The sequence below is a fragment of the Anolis sagrei genome, chromosome 10 (assembly GCF_037176765.1).
Source record: "Anolis sagrei isolate rAnoSag1 chromosome 10, rAnoSag1.mat, whole genome shotgun sequence".
In the NCBI taxonomy this organism is placed as follows: domain Eukaryota; kingdom Metazoa; phylum Chordata; class Lepidosauria; order Squamata; family Dactyloidae; genus Anolis; species Anolis sagrei.
Genome location: NC_090030.1, coordinates 21,785,284 through 21,805,072, shown reverse-complemented (window position 1 = coordinate 21,805,072; position 19,789 = coordinate 21,785,284). Strand labels below are relative to the sequence as shown.

At 43.7% G+C, this 19,789-nt stretch overlaps 1 protein-coding gene across 3 annotated transcripts in view; it reads right to left on the bottom strand.

Moving 5' to 3' along the window:
• SLC7A3 (solute carrier family 7 member 3) overlaps nucleotides 1-19,789 on the bottom strand; it is a 59,861-nt gene that overhangs the window by 21,119 nt on the left and 18,953 nt on the right. For 2 of the 3 annotated variants that reach the window (XM_067471623.1, XM_067471622.1), the window contains exons 2-3: nucleotides 6,500-6,899; nucleotides 5,085-5,243 (exon numbers count right to left, since the gene is read on the bottom strand). In XM_067471623.1, the coding sequence (XP_067327724.1) occupies nucleotides 5,085-5,243; nucleotides 6,500-6,869 (529 nt within the window). In that variant the 5' untranslated portion in view covers nucleotides 6,870-6,899. Of the gene's footprint in view, nucleotides 1-5,084; nucleotides 5,244-6,499; nucleotides 6,900-12,766; nucleotides 12,836-19,789 lie in introns of those variants that run through there. The other variant, XM_067471624.1, reaches the window with a different exon arrangement.

Here is a 19,789-nt window from a genome sequence, read left to right as displayed (position 1 = left end):
AGTTCTGTGTGCCAAGTTTGGTTCAATTCAATCATTGATGGAGTTCAGAATGCTCTTTGATTGTAGGTGAACTATAAATCCCAGCAACTACAACTCCCAAATGACAAAATAAAGTTTTTTGAGTGATTGTCACTCTTTGGGTTAGCAGGTGTCTTGTAGCCAAATTTGGTGGCAATTAGTCCAGCAGTTTTTGAGTTATAATATCACTCAAAATGAACAGTGCATATATATACACACACACACACACACACATACACACACACACTAGCTGCCCCCTGCCACATATATATATATATATATATATATATATATATATATATATATATACACACACACACACACACATACACACACACACACATATACACACACACACACACACACACACTAGCTGTACCCTGCCACACGTTGCTGTGGCCCAGTCTGTGTATATGTGCTCTCTGTGTGTATATAGAATCATAGAGTTGGAAGAGACCTGGTAGGCCTCCAGTCCACGCTCTTTCTGCCAAGATGCAGGAAAATCATATTCAAAGCACCCCCGACAGATGGCCATCCAGCCTCTGTTCAAAAGCCTCCAAAGAAGGAACCTCCACCACACTCCGGGGCAGAGAGTTCCAACGGCTCTCACAGTCAGGAAGTTCTCCCTAAAGTTCAGATAGAATCTGCTGTGTATATATGTGTATTTGCATGTATATATGTGGTTTTGCGCATGTGTTGTAATGTAATTTTGTTTTTTGGCTTTTAAAGTCTCTTCTGCTGTGTTTTTCAGTGTTTTTATGAGTGATAGTCACTCATTGGCCTGATAGATGTATTGTGTCCAAATTTGGTGTCAATTCGTCCAGTAGTTTTTGAGTTCTGTTAATCCCACAAACGAACATTACATTTTTATTTATATAGATATGTATGTATGTATGTAAAATTTACATAAAATATTCAAAGGTGACCTAACTGTACAACATTTATCTTAGACTTACTCTTTTTTCTGACCATGTATTTTTAGCCACTCGACACTGTTCTGAACTAGTCTCTAAATATTCTGGCTATATATCCTGCTAAAGGCTTCCAATTATTTTGAAATCATTGTGTAAGGAGACAGGTCAATTTATCAAATTCTGCAAAGTTTGGGCAACCATTCGCTTACAGATGGGATCATACTTGGTTTCCAATGCCTGGCATAAACTATTCAGACAGCTGTTATAGCATTTTGAAAGAAAACAGCATTTTTCTTATGCAATGCCAACAAAAATATCTCTGATAAAAAGAGACATTTCTGTTGCAAAATTCATTGGATTGTTTCCTTAACAGATGTCCAATATGCAAGGGCTTAATGACAGGTGACCGCCGCTCAGCTCCCCAAAAGCAAAGGGCCATAGAATCATAGAGTTGGAAGAGACCCCAAAGAGGGTCATCTAGTCCAACCACCTCCTGCCAGGCAGGAAAAGCACACAAAGTACCCCCCAAGAGATGGGCATCCAGCATCTTTTTAAAACCCTCCAAAGAGACGCAGTTGCTCTTGCTGTTATTCTCTTTGTGATATTAAATGGATGCCATGACTTTCTAGCTCAGTGCTTCTCAACCTGGGGGTCAGGACCCCTGGAGGGGGGTCACAAGGGAGTGTCAGAGGGGTCACCAAAGACCATCAGAAAACACAGTACTGTATTTTCTGTGGGTCATGGGGATTTTTGTGGGAAGTTTGGCACAATGCTATCGTTGGTGGGGTTCAGAATGCCCTTTGATTGTAGGTGAACTATAAATCCCAGAAACTACAGCTCCCAAATGTCAGGGTCTATCTTCCCCAAAACTCCACCAGTGTTCACAATTTGGCATACTGAGTATTCGTGCCAAGTTTGGTCTAGATCCATCATTGTTTGAGTCCACAGTGCTCTCTGGATGTAGGTGAACTACAACTGCCAAACTCAAGTTCAGTGCCCACCAGACCCTTCCAGTATTTTCTGTTGGTCATGGAAGTTCTGTATGCCAAGTTTGGTTCAATTCCATCTTTGGTGGAGTTCAGAACTCTCTTTGATTGTAGGTGAACTATAAATCCCAGCAACTGCAACTCCCAAAGGACAAAATCAACCCCTCCCCAAACCCCAGCAGTATACAGATTTGGGTGTATCGGATATTTGTGCCAAGTTTGGTCCAGTGACTGAAAATGTTATTTATTTATTTATTTACTATATTTATATACCGCTTTTCTCAGCCTACGGGCGACTCAAAGCAGAAAATACATCCTGCATATCAGATATTTACATCACAATTCATAACAGTGGCAAAATTACAGTTATGAAGTAGCAAGGAAAATAATTTTATGGTTGGGGGTCATCACAACATGAGAAACTGTATTTAAGGGGTCGCGGCATTAGCAAGGTTGAGAAACACTGTTCTAGCTGTGTAATGTAAAGAAGGTTGCAGTTCTTTTGTGACTTATGGGCATTCCTGGGCAACAGCTGGGGGTGCACATCTGGGATGGAAGGAAGCTACAAAGGTGCAAAATGCCCCTTAGGTCTCAAACCAAGTCCAAGTCTGTTCTACAGCAGTGTTTCTCAACCTGGGAGGGGTCGCAAAGGGGTGTCAGAAGGGTCAGCAAAGACCATCAGAAAACACAGTATTTTCTGTTGGTTGTGGGAGTTCTGTGTGGGAAGTTTGGCCCTATTCTATCATTGTTGGGGTTCAGATGCTCTTTGATTGTAGGTGAACTATATATCCCAGCAACTACAACTCCCAAATGTCAAGGTTTATTTTCCCCAACTCCATATTTGTTCATATTTGGGTATATTGAGTGTTTGGGGCAAGTTTGGTCCAGATCTATCTTTGCTCCAGTCCACAGTGTTCTCTGGATGTAGGTAAACTAGAACTCCAAAATTACATAGAAAAATGGACAAAAATTAAAAAAGACTTAGAAAACTGGGGCAATATGAAATTATCACTACTAGGAAGGATAGCAGCCATAAAGATGTCAATACTGCCAAAACTAATGTTTCTTTTTCAAAATTTACCAATAATTAGATCCCAAAAAATACTAGATAGTTGGAAGAAAGATATGATGCGCTTCATCTGGCAAAAGAAAAAACCGAGAATAAACTATAGGAATATGACAGAAAGGAAAAACAAAGGAGGCCTATCGACACCAAACATTAAACTATATCATGATTCTTGTGCATTAATCTGGATACGTGATTGGGGAAAACCTTAAAAAGAAGACGATCTTAAACATAGAAGGGGAAGGATTGAGGTCAGGCTGGCATGCCTATCTGGGTTATGACAAAGCAAAAAAAAGAAAAGCATTTCGGAAATCATTTTGTGCGATCATCCTTAATCAAAGTTTGGAATAGACACAAAGACAAACTATACAAGAGAACTCCATTATGGCTATCACCACTTGAAGCCTCTCAAAGAAGAACGTTAGGTTGGAACGATTGGCCCAAATACAAAGACATAATAAAAAAGGAAGGAGGAGAATTTAAGATCAAAACACAACAAGAACTAAAAAACATAAACAGCAGAATCTCGTGGTTTCAATACGAACAAATTAAAGAACATTTCAAGATAGACAAAGAAAAAGGATTTGAAGAAGGTACAAGCTTCTGGGACAAGATAATGCAAACCGAAAACAAACTAATTTCAAAGATATACAAAAAACTACTAGAGGAAGAAAGAGATACAGAAAATGGGAAAACCTATATGAGAAAGTGGAAAGAAAATCTAGGAAGAGAAATAAGAAAAGAAGAATGGGAAGAAGTATGGAAAAAGAAATTAAAATATTCAAAAGCAATGGAACTTAAAGAAAATTGGTTTAAAATAGCCCACAGGTGGTATTTAACACCACACAGATTAGGCAAATTCAATAAAAACACAAACACAAAATGCTGGAAGTGTAGAAAACAGGAAGGGACATACTATCACTTATGGTGGACCTGCCCGAAAGCACAACATTATTGGAATAACATACAAAAATCATTACAAAAAATACTAAAGATAGATATACCTTGGAAACCAGAAACATTCTTATTAGGGATTCACAGCTTAAAGATGGAAAAAAATAAGGACAAACTTTTATTCTTACTAACAACAGCAGCCAGAATAATATATGCAAAACATTGGAAGGATGAAGAACCCCCGGAAGAAGAAGAATGGCTAACAAAGATCTTGGACATAAGAAACATGGATAAACTAACCTATATACTATCAAAAAGAAAGGGCACTCCATCAACAAAAATAGACTGGAAACAAGTAACAATATATTTGACAAAAGAAAAAAACATGACAATAATCATATGAAAGAGATGAAAGCAAAACAAAAAGGGGAGAGCAGAAGAAAGACAAAAGAAGAGAAACACAACAGGAAGCAAGAACAAAAGAACAGGAAGCACCTCTGGAAGATACCGGGAAGTCAACATCTGATTCACCTCAACCACCCACACACCCCCTTCCCCCACAGTGACTTTTCTAACTTCCTTCTCCTCACCTGCCACAATACCTATCTTCAGTAACAACCAAACAGCATTCTTTCTACCCTACCCCCTCTATACTATCTCCCTCTTCCATTTAACCCATCTTTTGCCCCCTCCCCTCTTGTATCTCCCCATCCAGCTATTGTATGTCTTATATTTTTGTTTTTATTTTAACGAAAACTAATAAAGATTATTTTTTAAAAAAAACTCAAAGTCAATGCTCACCAAATCCTTCCAGTATTTTCTCTTGGTCATGAGAGTTCTGTGTGCCAAGTTTGATTTAATTTCATCGTTGGTGGAGTTCAGAATGCTCTATAGGTGAACTATAAATCCCAGCAACTATAACGCCCAAATTACAAAATCAATCCCCCCCTAACAACACCAGTATTCAAATTTGGGTGTATTGGGTATTTGTGCCGAAATTAGTCCAGTGAATGAAAGTACATCCTGCATATCAAATATTTACATGACAATTCATAACAGTAGCAAAATGACAGTTATGAAAGTAGCAATGAAAATAATGATATGGTTGGGGGTCACCACAACATGAGGAACTGTATTAAGGGGTCACGGCATCAGGAAGGTTGAGAAACACTGTTCTACAGGTATCAGGCAGTAAGGCTATCTCACCCGTGAGCAGTAAAACGAGGGAGAGGGCAAAGAAGTCCGGATATTCAGCCAGGACATTTTCCAAGTGCAGGGAGGTGTGGTTCTGGAAGAACGAGGAGATGTGGCCTCCAATGATGTGGTCGAACGTGGAGCTCCAGGCACGGGCCACGCTTGCTGTCCCTGTTAAGAGGGGAAAAGGAAAGAGAAAAAGAGACCTTTGTTGAAGGCTTTCATGACCAGAATCGCTGAGTTGCTATGAGTTTTTCCGGGCTGTATGGCCATGTTTGAGAAACATTCTCTCCTGACGTTTCGCCAACATCTATGGCAGGCATCCTCAGAGATTGTGAGGTCTATTGGAAACTGGGCAAGTGAGGTTTATTTATCTGTGGAATAATGTCCAGGGTGGGAGAAAGGAACTCTTGTCTGTTGAAGGCAAGTGTGAATGTTGCAATTGTCCACCTTGATTAGCATTTAATAGCCTTGTAGCTTCAAAGCCTGGCTGCTTCCTGCCTGGGGGCATCCTTTGTTGGGGTGGAGCCATGGTTTCAAATGACAATTGCATTGAAATTCGCAAGAAGCATGTGGACAGTTTCAACCGAAAGGAGGAAACCATCAAAATAAACAACATCTGGCTACCATTATTAAAAAAACTCTAGGTTTTTTCGGGCTATATGGCCATGATCTAGAGGCATTCTCTCCTGACGTTTCACCTGCATCTATGGCAAACATCCTCAGAGGTAGTGAGGTCTGTTGGAACTAGGAGAATGGGTTTATATATCTGTGGAATGACCAGGGTGGGACAAAGGACTCTTGTCTGCTGGAGCTAGGTGTGAATGTTTCAACTGACCACCTTGATTAGCATATAATGGTCTGACAGTGCCTTCAGCAAACTTTTGTTGAGAGGTGATTAGAAATACACAAGCATGTGGACAATTTCAACAAAAGGAAGAAACCATGAAAATGAACAAAATCTGGCTACCAGTATTTAAAAAAAACTCTAAAATTACAACAGCACAACAACAGAGAGGAAACAATTAGGGACATCTAATCACCTCTCAACAAAAGTTTGCTCAAGGCACTGTCAGGCCATCAAATGCTAATCAAGGTGGTCAGTTGAAACATTCACACCTAGCTCCAGCAGACAAGAGTCCTTTGTCCCACCCTGGTCATTCCACAGATATATAAACCCATTTTTCCTAGTTCCAACAGACCTCACTACCTCTGAGGATGCTTGCCATAGATGCAGGCGAAATGTCAGGAGAGAATGCCTCTAGACCATGGCCATATAGCCCGAAAAAACCTACAACAACCCACTCAAGCATTCTTTACAGCCACACCATGACTTCCTACAGTGCTGTGACTCAGCAAAGAGCAAATGCTTTCACAGGTTTGGGGAAAATTTCTATGACAAAGGGACACAACTGCCCTTGCCGTACCAATCATGTAGGAGAGGATGAGGTTCCATCCAGTGGTGAAGGCCCAGATCTCCCCAACGGTCACGTAGCTGTACAGGTAGGCCGAGCCGGCCTTGGGGACCCGGGCTCCGAACTCGGCGTAGCACAGGCCAGCCAGAACTGAGGAGACGGCAGCGATGAAGAAGCAGATCACAATGGCGGGGCCTGCCTGGTCTTTGGCCACCTCTCCGGACAAGACGTAGACGCCAGCCCCGAGGGTGCTGCCCACACCGAGGGCAATCAGATCCAAGGTGGAGAGGCAGCGGGCGAGTTTGGTTTCCTGCGAGCAGAGGTCCACCGTCCGCCGACGAATCAGCTTCTTGCCAAAGCTAGCCATGGCCTTCTTCAGCATCTTGGCCAACACCTGATGTCTCTCAACAATCTAGAGAGGTGAGAACAAAGGCAACCTGTTAGAACAACTGAGGGACTTGAGAACGTTTGCAAAGACCGGACCTCCAGAAGAATCAGGAGGCATATATGCTCTGGCTAGCTCAGTGGTTCTCAAACTGTGGGTCCCCAGCTGTTTTGGCCTACAATTCTCAGAAAACTCCGGCAGTTTAACAGCTGTTAGGATTTCTGGGAGTTAAAGGCCAAAACATATGGGGACCCACAGGTTGGGAACTACTGGTCTAAAAGAAGATCAGTCTGAGGATTCTGAAAGTTTTGAGGGCCACAACAATGTCCTTTGAGCATCCTTGGCCCAGCACAACAACTTTTGTGTACCTTCAATTTAAAATCATAGTTAGAAGAGACCCCATAGGCCAGTGGGTCTCAACTGTGGGTCCCCAGATGTTTTGGCCTTCAACTCCCAGAAATCCTAAAGTGTTATATCCTGTTTCATTAGGTGGTCTTTACTTTGAAAGTAGTTGTTTTACTCCAGAAGAAGGGAAAAGCAAGCTGAGGAAATTCTTTCTTTCTCTGGCTTCAAACTGGCTTCTCTGGCTTGAGCCAAGGGCAGGAAATTCCTTCCTTCTCTGGCTTCAAACTGGCTTCTCTGGCTTAAGCCAAGGCCAGGAAATTCCTTCCTTTTCTGGTTTAAAACTGGCTTCTCTTGCTTTAAAACTGGCTTCTCTGGCTTGAGCAGACCCCAGGAAATTCCTTCCTTCTCTGGTTTAAAACTGGCTTCTCTGGCTTTAAAACTGGCTTCTCTGGCTTGAGCCAAGGCCAGGAAATTCCTTCCTTCTCTGGCTTCAAACTGGCTTCTCTGGTTTGAGCCAAGGCCAGGAAATTCCTTCCTTCTCTTATTTAAAACTGGCTTCTCTGGCTTTAAAACTGGCTTCTCTGGCTTGAGCCGAGGCCAGGAAATTCCTTCCTTTTTTGGTTTAAAACTGGCTTGTCTGGCTTGAGTCGAGGCCAGGAAATTCTTTCCTTTGCTGGTTTAAAACTGGCTTCTCTAGCTTGAGCTGAGGCCAGGAAATTCCTTCCTTCTCTGGTTTAAAACTGACTTCTCTGGCTTTAAAACTGGCTTCTCTGGCTTGAGCCAAAGCCAGGAAATTCCTTCCTTTTCTGGTTTAATACTGGCTTCTCTAGCTTGAGCCAAGGCCAGGAAATTCCTTCCTTTTCTGATTTAAAACTGGCTTCTCTGGCTTGAGGCCAGGGACCAGAAACAGGGGAAAGCTGAATCATTTCCGACTCACTTCATGAGTCATAACAAAAATGGCGGAAAAAGCTTAAGAAGGGCAAAGGGACTTCCGGTTTTCTTAAAAACTACAAAATTGCTTCAAAAAAGGTAAATTTTCCAACTTTATTCTGAATTATGAAGATTCTGACGGTGCCTAACTATGCCCACTCATAAGCTGAGAGACTGTGACTTGCCCAAAACCAGCCAGTGCTTTCTATAGCCAAGCAGGGATTCGAACCCTGGTTATAATCTAATACTTAAACTTCTGCAACATGCTGGCTGTCTTCTCAACAACAAAACCAAGGAAATGATAGGAAAGAAGCTGCTTTCCCATCATAAGACCATTCAGAAAACCCAAGGCTCTGTTTCAAGGAGTTGCGCAAAGGGAACCTTTGACTCCAACAGAAGGACAGCCTCGGAGCCAAAAGCATTTCATGTCATCACTCCTCTAAGGAACAGTAGATTCCTCATCCAAATGGACTATGGTTACACATTATAATCTCATCTACTTGCAAAGGTCCAAAAAGGTTAGCAAAACATGGATATATGGATCTTTTGGTGGAGAGGGACTATTGCTTGCACAACACTTCCTTGGACCGGCACCTTCAACGATTAACCAATCTCAGGTGAACTTTGGTTAATAGACACGGGACAAATATTGAAGTGAGGGTCAACATGGTCAGACGCAGCATCCTCTTCCCCTTTTTGTAATTTCCCATCTGTTTCCTGGGATTACAAACATTTAAACAGATACATCCTTCAAGGTTTCAATTATACGAAACTAAAATATACAAACTATCCACAAAATCACAAACAGCTAAAGGCATAACAAAGGACGACAAATATAAGCGATGCAGCACATGAAAGGCCCTTTCCCCCTGAGCAATGAACCCTTCAAAGACCTGCCAAAACAAAAAGGATTCATCATCCATCATTCTAGTGGTCTGAAAAATCTCCTTGCTTCGCTTACATACTCATCTGTTGTATGTATTTCACTGTGTTGTTATTGTGTTTTGGTTTTACTTTGTTGTAATATGCTGTTGGGCTTGGCCTCATGTAAGCCACTCTGAGTCTCCATTGGGTATTAAATAAAGTTTATTACTATTATTATTATTATTTAGAAATGTGCATTCTATAGACATCAGAATGGCACAGAGCACATGAGCTGCTGAACTTACTGATCAAAAGGGTGGTTTGAATCTGGGGGAGGGGGGAGGTGAGCTCCCACTGTTAGCCCCAGCTTCTTTTAACCTAATTCAAAACATGCAAATGTAAGTAGATCAATCGATACCACTTCTGTAAGAAGGTAACAGTTCTCCGTGCAGTCATGCTGGCTCTATCACAAGTGAGATTGGTGGGGACGAGAAGCAGGGCCTTCTCGGTGGTGGCCCCTCACCTGTGGAAGTCACTCCCCGGGGAAATTAGGTCATCGACATCCCTCCTCTCTTTCAGAAGGAAATTAAAAACATGGTTGTGGGATAGATAAGGACAATGACGACCAGAATCGATAGTACTTGACAATGTGGAATGAATTTACGGACTCTGAGATGGCGAATGCTGAGCATTAGATTGTTTTTATTGATTTTGATGTATATACTGACTGTCTTAATTGTTATAATTGCTGTTTACATGTTTTATCCATTGTTATGTTTATGCTGGCATCAAATTGTGCCTTTGTAAGCGCCCTGAGTCCCCCCTCGGGAGTTGAGAAGGGCGGGGTAGAAATGCGCGAAACAAAATAAATAAATAATACATGACCTTGGAGGTGTCTATGGACAATGCCGGCTCTTCGGATTAGAAATGGAGATGAGCATCACCCCACAGAGTCGGACACAATTGGACATAATGTCAGGGGAAACCTTTATCTCAAAAACATGTAAATGTGAGTAGATCAATAGATACCTCTTCTGCGGGAAGGTAATGGCACTCCATGCAGTCATGCTGGCCACATGACTTTGGAGGTGTCTATGGATAACGCCAGCACTTTGGCTTAGAAATGGAGATGAGCACCACCCCACAGAGTCGGACATGATTGGACGTAATGTCAGGGGAAACCTTTATCTCAAAAACATGTAAATGTGAGTAGATCAATAGATACCTCTTCTGCGGGAAGGTAATGGCACTCCATGCAGTCATGCTGGCCACATGACCTTGGAGGTGTCTATGGACAATGCCAGCACTTCGGCTTAGAAATGGAGATAAGCACCTCCCCACAGAATCGGATACAATTGGACGTAATGTCAGGGGAAACCTTTATCTCAAAAACATGTAAATGTGAGTAGATCAATAGATACCTCTTCTGTGGGAAGGTAACGGCACTCCATGCAGTCATGCTGGCCACATGACCTTGGAGGTGTCTATGAACAACGCCAGCACTTTGGCTTAGAAATGGAGATGAGCACCATCCCGCAAAGTCAGACATGATTGGAGTTAATGTCAAGGGAAACCTTTACCTAAAAACATTTAAATGTGAGTAGATCAATAGATACCTCTTCTGCGGGAAGGTAATGGCACCCCATGCAGTCATGCTGGCCACATGACCTTGGAGATGTCTATGGACAATGCCAGCACTTCGGCTTAGAAATGGAGATGAGCACCACCCTCAGAGTCGGACACAACAGACTTAATATCAGGGGAAACCTTTAACTTTACCTATAGACACCAGTATGATCCAAAGGATATACAGACACTTTATGTTAATGTATACGTACATTCACATCCTATAATATCCTTCGTCTTTTCATCTACCTGTCTGTCTGTGTGCTTATCCATCCTTTAAAACATCCAAATAAAATATTAATATTTATCAATATAATAAATCAATATGGCATTGTGATTAATGTAACTTATAACTTTCTTGGCCCAGACGGTGCAGAGGTTTGTTGACATCCCGTCATCTATTCTGCCTCAGAGAATCAATAGGGCTGCCATCTAACCATCCCATCCATCAAGAAGACCAATAGCTGTTATCTTGCAGCTCTAATCTACAAAAATGGAGGAGATGCTTCTAAACCACTGGCAAAGTGGTTCTCAACCTTCATAATCCCACGACCACTTAATAGAGTTCCTCATGTTGTGGTGACCCCCAACCATAAAATTATTTTTGTTGCTACTTCACAAATGTAATTTTGCTACTGTTATGAATCGTCATGTAAAAATATCTGATATGCAGGATGTGTTTTCATTCACTGGACCCAATATGCCTTAATTTGAATACTGGTGGGGTTGGGGAGGGGGTTGATTTTGTCATTTGAGAGTTGTAGTTGCTGGGATTTATAGTCCACCTACAATCAAAAAGCATTCTGAACTCCACCAACGATGGAATTGAACCAAACTTGGCACACAGAACTCCCATGACCAATACAAATATACACATATATACACACATACATATATACATATACACATGCACACACATATACACATACATAAACACAAACATGCATATAGACAAGCACACACATATACACAATATGCATGTACATATGTAAACACACAAATATACAAATATATACACATACACACATATATTCACCCACATATATATGTACACAAACACACATATATACACAAATATATACACATACATAAACACATATAACAGACTGGGCCACAGCAATGCATGGCAGGGGACAGCTAGTTTGGGCATATTGAGTATTCATTCCAAGTTTGGTCCAGATCTATCATTGTTTGAGTCCACACTCAGAGGCGGCCCTAGGTAATTTTCAACGGTAAGCAAACTATTTTGGCGCCCCCAACCAATCACTGATATATATTTTCTGTTCGTCGTGGGAATTCTGTGTGCCATATTTGGTTCAATTCCATCATTGGTGGAGTTCAGAATGCTCTCTGATTGTAGGTGAACTATACATCCCAGTAACTACAACTCGCAAGGTCTATTTCCCCCCAAGAGCGCCTCAAGAGCGCCCCTGGACAAAATCAACTATACTGCAAAGGCTTACTTTGCGTAATGGTTGAACCGCCCCTGGGTGGACACTGACCTCGAGTTTTGGAGTTTTGGAGTTCTAGTTCACCTACATCCCAAAGAGAACTGTGGAGTCAAACAATGATGGATCTGGACCAAACTTGGCACAAATACTCAATATGCCCAAATGCGGTCCCCAAGTTAGAAAGTTTGCTCATGCCTCTTATCCATCCATACCCTGATGATAGATCACCAGCCAAAGGAATGCAAATCTGCTTCTAGCAGAGCAGAAGATAATTGCAAAAATAGCTCTTTGGGGGATGTACAGTTGCCGTGGTCTCTGTTTTTCCAGGGCTGGTACAAAGCCAGACAAAACTAGTTGTGGAAACAAGCTGTGCAAGCAGAGAGTTATTATTTTGAGGCCCCCTTTTCCTCACACTTTCCCCTGCAAAGGGTGCCCTTCCATGAGGAGAGGAGGGAAATCTGCCCCAGGGGAACTCTTCCCCTCCTTCTCTCCAGTCCACTGAAGCGTGAGCCCCTGGGATCACACACTTTGGCTCAGCAAAGTTGCAAGTCCATTGCTTACAAAAATAAGGGGAAAAAAGGCTGTTGTCTTTCCTTACATAACCCTCTCTGGCTGCGGTCTGGCAAATAAAGAGACTCGGCACAACAAAAAGTAAACTCCAGCCTGGGAAAAACCTACCGCCCGAGAAAGAGCCGGTCTGGAAGAGGGGAAATGAACCGGAAGGAGAGGAAAGCAGAGCTGGTACACAGGGCAGGAGGGGGATGCCACAACTGGGCGGCTAAGCGGCTTAACCAGGGGCCTTTTTATAGTGTGACTGTGAAAAAAGAGATGAAGAGAGAGGCAGCAGAGTTAGGTGAAGAAAGGCAGCAGTGTAAGGTGAAGAAAGGTAGTAGTCAGATGGAGAGAAGCAGCAGAGTCAGATGAAGAAAAGCAGCAGTGTCAGGTGAAGAAAGGCAGTAGAGTCAGGTGAAGAGAGAGGCAGCAGAGTCAGGTGAAGGGAGAGGCAGCAGAGTCAGATGGAGAGAGAGGCAGCAGAGTCAGATGAAGAGAGCGGCAGCAGAGTCAGGTGAAGAAAGGTAGTAGAGTCAGATGAAGAGAGAGGCAGCAGAGTCAGATGAAGAGAGAGGCAGCAGAGTCAGATGAAGAGCGGCAGCAGTGCCAGGTGAAGAAGAGTCAGATGAAGAGAGAGGCAGCAGAGTCAGGTGAAGAAAGGTAACAGAGTCAGATAAAGAGAGAGGAAGCAGAGTCAGGTGAAGAGAGGCAGCAGTGTCAGATGGAGAGAGTGGCAGCAGAGTAAGTGAAGAAAGGCAGCAGTGTCAGGTGAAGAGAGAGGCAGCAGAGTCAGATGAAGACAGGCAGAAGAGTCATATGAAGAGGAAGGCTGCAGAGTCAGGTGAAGAGAGAGGCAGCAGAGTCAGAAGAGAGAGACAGCAGAGTAAGGTGAAGAAAGGTAGCAGAGTCAGGTGAAGAGAGAGGAAGCAGAGTCAGGTGAAGAGAGAGGAAGCAGAATCAGGTGAAGAGAGGCAGCAGAGTAAGGTGAAGAAAGGTAGTAGAGTCAGATGAAGTGGAAGGCAGCAGAGTCAGATGAAGACAGGCAGAAGAGTCATATGAAGAGAAAGGCGGCAGAGTCAGATAAAGAGAGGCTGCAGAGTCAGGTCAAGAAAGGTAGCAGAGTCAGGTGAAGAGAGAGGAAGCAGAATCAGGTGAAGAAAGGTAGTAGAATCAGATGAAGTGGAGGCAGCAGAGTCAGATGAAGAGAAGAAGCAGAGCCAGATTGGGAGAGAGGCAGCAAAGTCAGATGGAGAAAGGCAGCAGAGTCAGGTGAAGAAAGGTAGAGTCAGATGAAGACAGGCAGAAGAGTAATATGAAGAGAAAGGCAGCAAAGTCAGGTGAAGAGAGGTTGCAGAGTCAGGTGAAGAGAGGCTGCAGAGTCAGGTGAAGAAAGGCATCAGAGTCAGACGAAGAGAGAGGCAGCAGAGCCAGATGAACTGGGAGGTAACAGTGTCAGATGAAACTGAGAGGAAGCAGAGTTAGATAATGAGAGGCAGAAGAGTCAGATGAAGAGAGAGGCAGCAGTCAGATGAAGAGAGGCAGCAGAGTCAGATGAACACAGATGTAATAGTACAGAGAAGCAGCACAAAGAAAGGGGAAAGTATGGCCCCAGAAACCCTTAACATTTTTTTCTCAGCCATTCTTTCACTTGCTTTCCCTGGCTCTTTTATGTCCAAAAGTGGCCTGTATCTCAAAAGTGAGCCCAGGGAAGTAAACATGTGGCAAAATGGCCCTTCACGTCACCTGGAAGGGTGACTTTTGGACCGAAAATGTGTCTGTGGTGGCATTCCAGTACTCTGTCTTGTTTCATGGTTCTCTTTCATTGGTATTTCAACAAACCTAGGTACCAGCTCACTGTATTTAGTCTCATTATTGGGAGAAAGGCAGGACAGAAGTAAATATAATTAGGCTGGTTGTGGCAGTGGCAGCTGCACTGTTTTATTTCCTTCCAAATCTGGAACTCAAGGCAGGTAATGACATGTTTTTTACAAAAGCAGATACAAATATTAAAAGCATACAAGAGATTAAATGTGCAGTCCCGCTTCTCCTGAAGGTCTGCCTGATCCCCACCCCTGTGGAAGAGCCAACGGACTTCGAGTTTCCCAACTGTGCCTTTGAATCGTGATGGCATCCTATTAATAGATGATCATTTTGCTTAAGCAGGAAGGCAGCGGAGGTCAGGTCTGCCTGCCCTCCGAGCCCCAACAGACACTCACTGAAGTCCAGCTCCTACGCAGAAGCAGCAGCGTAGCCAAGGTTACAGCTGGGGGAAAAGGAGCTGGAGCCCATGCAGCCAGTATTTGCACAGAGAGGCTATCAGCTTTCCTCTCCCCCCAGCCAATTCCACGCTCCATTCCTCCCCCATTAAGCAATTCCCTTATCTCCTGGCTTCCCTGAGCAGCAAAGTGTAGCCTTTCCTTATGGAAGGATTTGCAGCAGCCGTCCATCACAGGAGCAAAGCCCGTCCATCACAGGAGCAATCCCTCTTTGCAAACACAACTCCAATCCATCCACCCAACATAGGTCTGCCATTGCATTTAGGCTTCTGATGCAACCCCCATTTGAATCCATATGGAAATCTAGAAGATTATTGTTGTTAGGTTGCTGTGGGTTTTCTGGGCAGTCTGGATGTGTTCCAGAAGCATTCTCTCCTTATGTTTCACCCACATCTATGGCAGGCATTTTCAGAGGTTGTGAGGTCTATTGGAAACTAGGCAAGGGAATCTTATATATCTGTGGAATGTCCAGGCTAATAATAATAATAATAATAATAATAATAATAATAATAAACGGTGTGACCCAATTGTATTGTTGAAGGCTTCCATGGCTGGAATCACTGGGTTGTGGTAGGTTTTGTAGATCAACAAGTGGGTCACACAGTTTACAGAAAACCCACACACAAAGATAGATCCTTACACAAAAACTCCAACCATCACCCAAGTAAAAAAAGAAGCACCATTAAAGCCTTGGCGGGCCGTGCAAAATGAATCTGCGAACCCCACCTTCTCCAAGATGAACTGAACCACCTCAACTGGGCTCTACAGGCCAATGGAGACTCCACCTCAGACATCAGAAGAGCTGCAAGACCGAGAACAAGCCACGAGAGTCAAGACGAAGATCCACCCAGAGGAAAAGTGTTCTTGCCAGACATCAAGGGAACCACTGACCGCAGAGGGAAGCTGATGAGGAAACACAACATACAAACTGTCTACAGACCCACCAAGAAAATCCAACAAATGCTACATTCAGCAAAGGACAAGAGGGATCCTCTCACCTCTGCAGGAGTCTACCGTGTACCATGCAGCTGTGGACAAGTCTACATAGGGACCACCAAACGCAGCAGCATTGCCCAGACATGAATCAAGGAACATGAAAGGCACTGCAGACTACTTCACCCAGAGAAGTCAGCCGTAGCAGAGCACCTGATGAACCAACCTGGACACAGCATATTATTTGAGAACACAGCCCTATGAGGAACGGCTTAAAGAGCTGGGCATGTTTAGCCTGAAGAAGAGAAGGCTGAGAGGAGACATGACAGCCATGTATAAATATGTGAGAGGAAGTCATAGGGAGGAGGGAGCAAGCTTGTTTTCTGCTGCCCTGGAGACTAGGACACGGAACAATGCTTCAAACTACAAGAAAGGAGATTCCATCTGAACATGAGGAAGAACTTCCTGACTGTGAGAGCTGTTCAGCAGTGGAACTCTCTGCCTCGGAGTGTGGTAGAGGCTCCTTCTTTGGAAGCTTTTAAAGAGAGGCTGGATGGCCATCTGTCAGGGGTGCTTTGTGTGCAATATTCCTGCTTCTTGGCAGGGGGTTGGACTGGATGGCCCACGAGGTCTCTTCCAACTCTATTATTCTATCCTGTACAGAAAATCAAAGGTCCAGTCCCAACTAATCAAATGCACCATTCAAATGGCTGATAATGGCCTGTAAAGTCCTATACACCGTATTGACTTGAGTCTAATGCAACATCGAACCTAATGTGTACCTCAGTTTTCAAAACCCTGAAATCAAAACCAATATTTGCTTCCAAATGTCATCCACAGTGGCAAATAAAATGCACTTTTTGTCATTTCGCCCAAAAAGCTGAGCATTACAATGGCTGCCTGCTTAGAATTCCTTCTTCAACAGCAAAAGTGTTAGGACACTAAAGCTTCCATCAATGGAAAAGAAAACCTTGGGGTGCATCTCTGCGGTAGAATGAATCCACTTTAATTACCTTAGTTGAATGCTATGGAGTTCTGGGGCTGTAGTTTTACAAGGTCTTGAGCCTTCACTGCCAAAGTAGGCTGGTACCTCACCAAACTACAAATCCCAGGATCCCATAGTATTGAGTTATGGTCATTAAGTGAGAGATGAGGTCCCTCAAAGAGGAGCTCCTGAAGCAGCTTCCCCTTTTCGCTTTGGCTTAGCAATAAGATCACCATATGGCACAAATCTCATACACACCCTGATTTCAGCAGGTAAATTTAGCCAAAAAAGCTGAGGATTAGATTTGAGTAAATGGGACTTTTTTTCCATGTCAGGAGCAACTTGAGAAACTGCAAGTCACTTCTGATATGAGAGAATTGGCCGTCTGCAAAAGACGCCCTGATGTTTTACCATGCTTCTCTCATGTCACTGCATGGAAAGCTGGAGCTGACAGATGGGAGCTCACCACACTCCACGGATTTGAACCGCCAACCTTTCGGTCGGCAGTCCTACCGGCACAAGAGTTTAACCAATGCACCACCGGAGTAAATTTGACAGCTGAGGCCCAGGCCATCCGACAGACACTGCCTCCCAAAATGATCCTGCCTGGGATATAGATCAAGGTATTGACAGCAACCCTGATCCATAGATTCGGTGGGTCTACTCTTGTAACCATTATCAACCAGACTGAAGCCCTTGAAAGGAATTATTCCAAACTCAATCTGCTGGGTTGGGCGTGCCTGTTCCTGCCAAGCACTTCCTATTTCAATAAAGAAACCCATAATTTGGAGAAAGCGAAGAAACCCAGTTGCTGTTTTTCCATGTACGCTGTGGCATCCGTTCCGTTGAGTGGAACAATGAACTTAATTAGCGATGGAAATTTGGCATTCACAGTTATGGCGTTCTGTCAGGCTCATGACAGCAGACTAGAAAAAGGATTCCCTTTCTATGACTAACAGGAGAGGTAAGAGATGAATGTAGATGCCAAAATATAGAAAGCCATGCATTCTAAAGGACCTGTCTTGCATCAGTCTTGTAACTGCGCCCATGTTTTGGTATGGAATATTACTTCCTCAGGCTAATACGAATTTCTTGAATGGTTCCTCCCTCTTCACTTTATCCCCTCTTCACTTATATCTTCACTTATAGAGTTTCATCTATGCTGATGATCGTGTCATCACCACTCAAGCAGGGACCTTTGAGACGGTAGACAGAAGCTCTCCGAAGCTCTAGGTGCTCTAACTGCCTATTACAGGAAAACCAGCTGATCCCCAACCTATCCAAAACACAGACACGTGCCTTTCATCTCAAGAACAGAGAAGCATCCCAAGCTCTGAAGATCACCTAGGAAGGAATCCCACTGGAGCATTGCAGCGCACCCAAATACCTAGGAGTCACTCTGGACCGTGCTCTTACCTACAAGAAGCACTGCCTGAACATCAAGCAAAAAGTGGGTGCTAGAAACAATATCATACAAAAGCTGACTGGCACAACCTGGGGATCACAACCAGATACAGTGAAGACATCTGCCCTTGCGCTATGCTACTCTGCTGCTGAGTATGCATGCCCAGTGTGGAACACATCTCACCACACTAAAACAGTGGATGTGGCTCTTAATGGGACATGCTGCATTATCAGGGGTGTCTGCGCCCTACACCACTGGAGAAATTACACTGCTTAGCCGGTATTGCACCACCTGACATCCGCCAGGAAGTAGCAGCCAATAGTGAAAGGACCAAGGCAGAGACATCTCCAGCTCATCCCCTGTTTGGGTATCAGCCAGCACGTCAACGACTTAAATCCAGAAATAGTTTTCTAAGATCTACAGAGACACTCGCTGGAACACCTCAGCAAGAGAGAGTCCAAAAGTGGCAGGCTCAAACCCAGAACCTCAACCAATGGCTGATACCAAATGAGAGACTCCCCCTGGGCACACAGAGGAATGGGCGACTTGGAAGGCGCTGAACAGACTGCACTCTGGCACCACGAGATGCAGAGCCAACCTTCAGAAATGGTGCCACAAAGTGGATTCCTCAACATGTGAGTGTGGAGAGGAGCAAACCACTGACCATCTGCTGCAATGCAACCTGAGCCCTGCCACATGCACAATGGAGGACCTTCTTGCAGCAACACCAGAATCACTCCAAGTGACCAGATACTGGTCAAAGGACATTTAATCAACTACCAAACTCACACATTTTGTATTTTGTCTGTTTGTTTGCTTTGTTCTGTTAGAAATGTAATATAATTTGACTGGTTGTCCTGACACGGCAAATAAATAAACGTATATCCAAAGGAAGAAGATTACAGGAGCTGTCTTCATAGACCTCTCAGCGTCTTATGACACTGTAAATCATCACCTTCTCCTGCACTGCATCCTGTCAGCTCCCCAAAATCTGGAGGAAAGCAAGAGTCATAGCCATCTTGAAACCAGGCAAAGACCGTAATGATCCAAAAAAACTATAGACCAATCTCCCTGTTGTGCCACCTTTACAGAGTTCTGGAGAGACTTATTTTGCATAGGATTATGGAAAAAATAGACCCATGTCTGATTCCACAGCAAGCTGGCTTCAGGAAAGCTGCACATTGCAAGTGCTGAACCTGACTCAGCACATAGAAGATGGCTTTGAAAGGCAGCAGATCACAGGAGCTTTCTTCATAGACCTGTCAGCGGCTTATGATGCTGTAAACCACCGCCTCCTCCTGAGAAAAATGTATAATATCACAAAGGACTACCACCTCAACCGCCTCATAGGAAATCTGCTACAAAACAGGAGCTTTTTTGTTGAGTTCCAGGGCCAGAGAAGCAGATGGCGGAAACAGAAGAACGGCCTGCCTCAGGGGAGCGTGCTTGCTCCATCCATGTTCAACATTTACATAAATGACCAGCCACTGCCAGAAGGGACAGAGTTTCATCTATGCTGACGATTGTGCAGGGAGCTTTGAGAAGGTTGA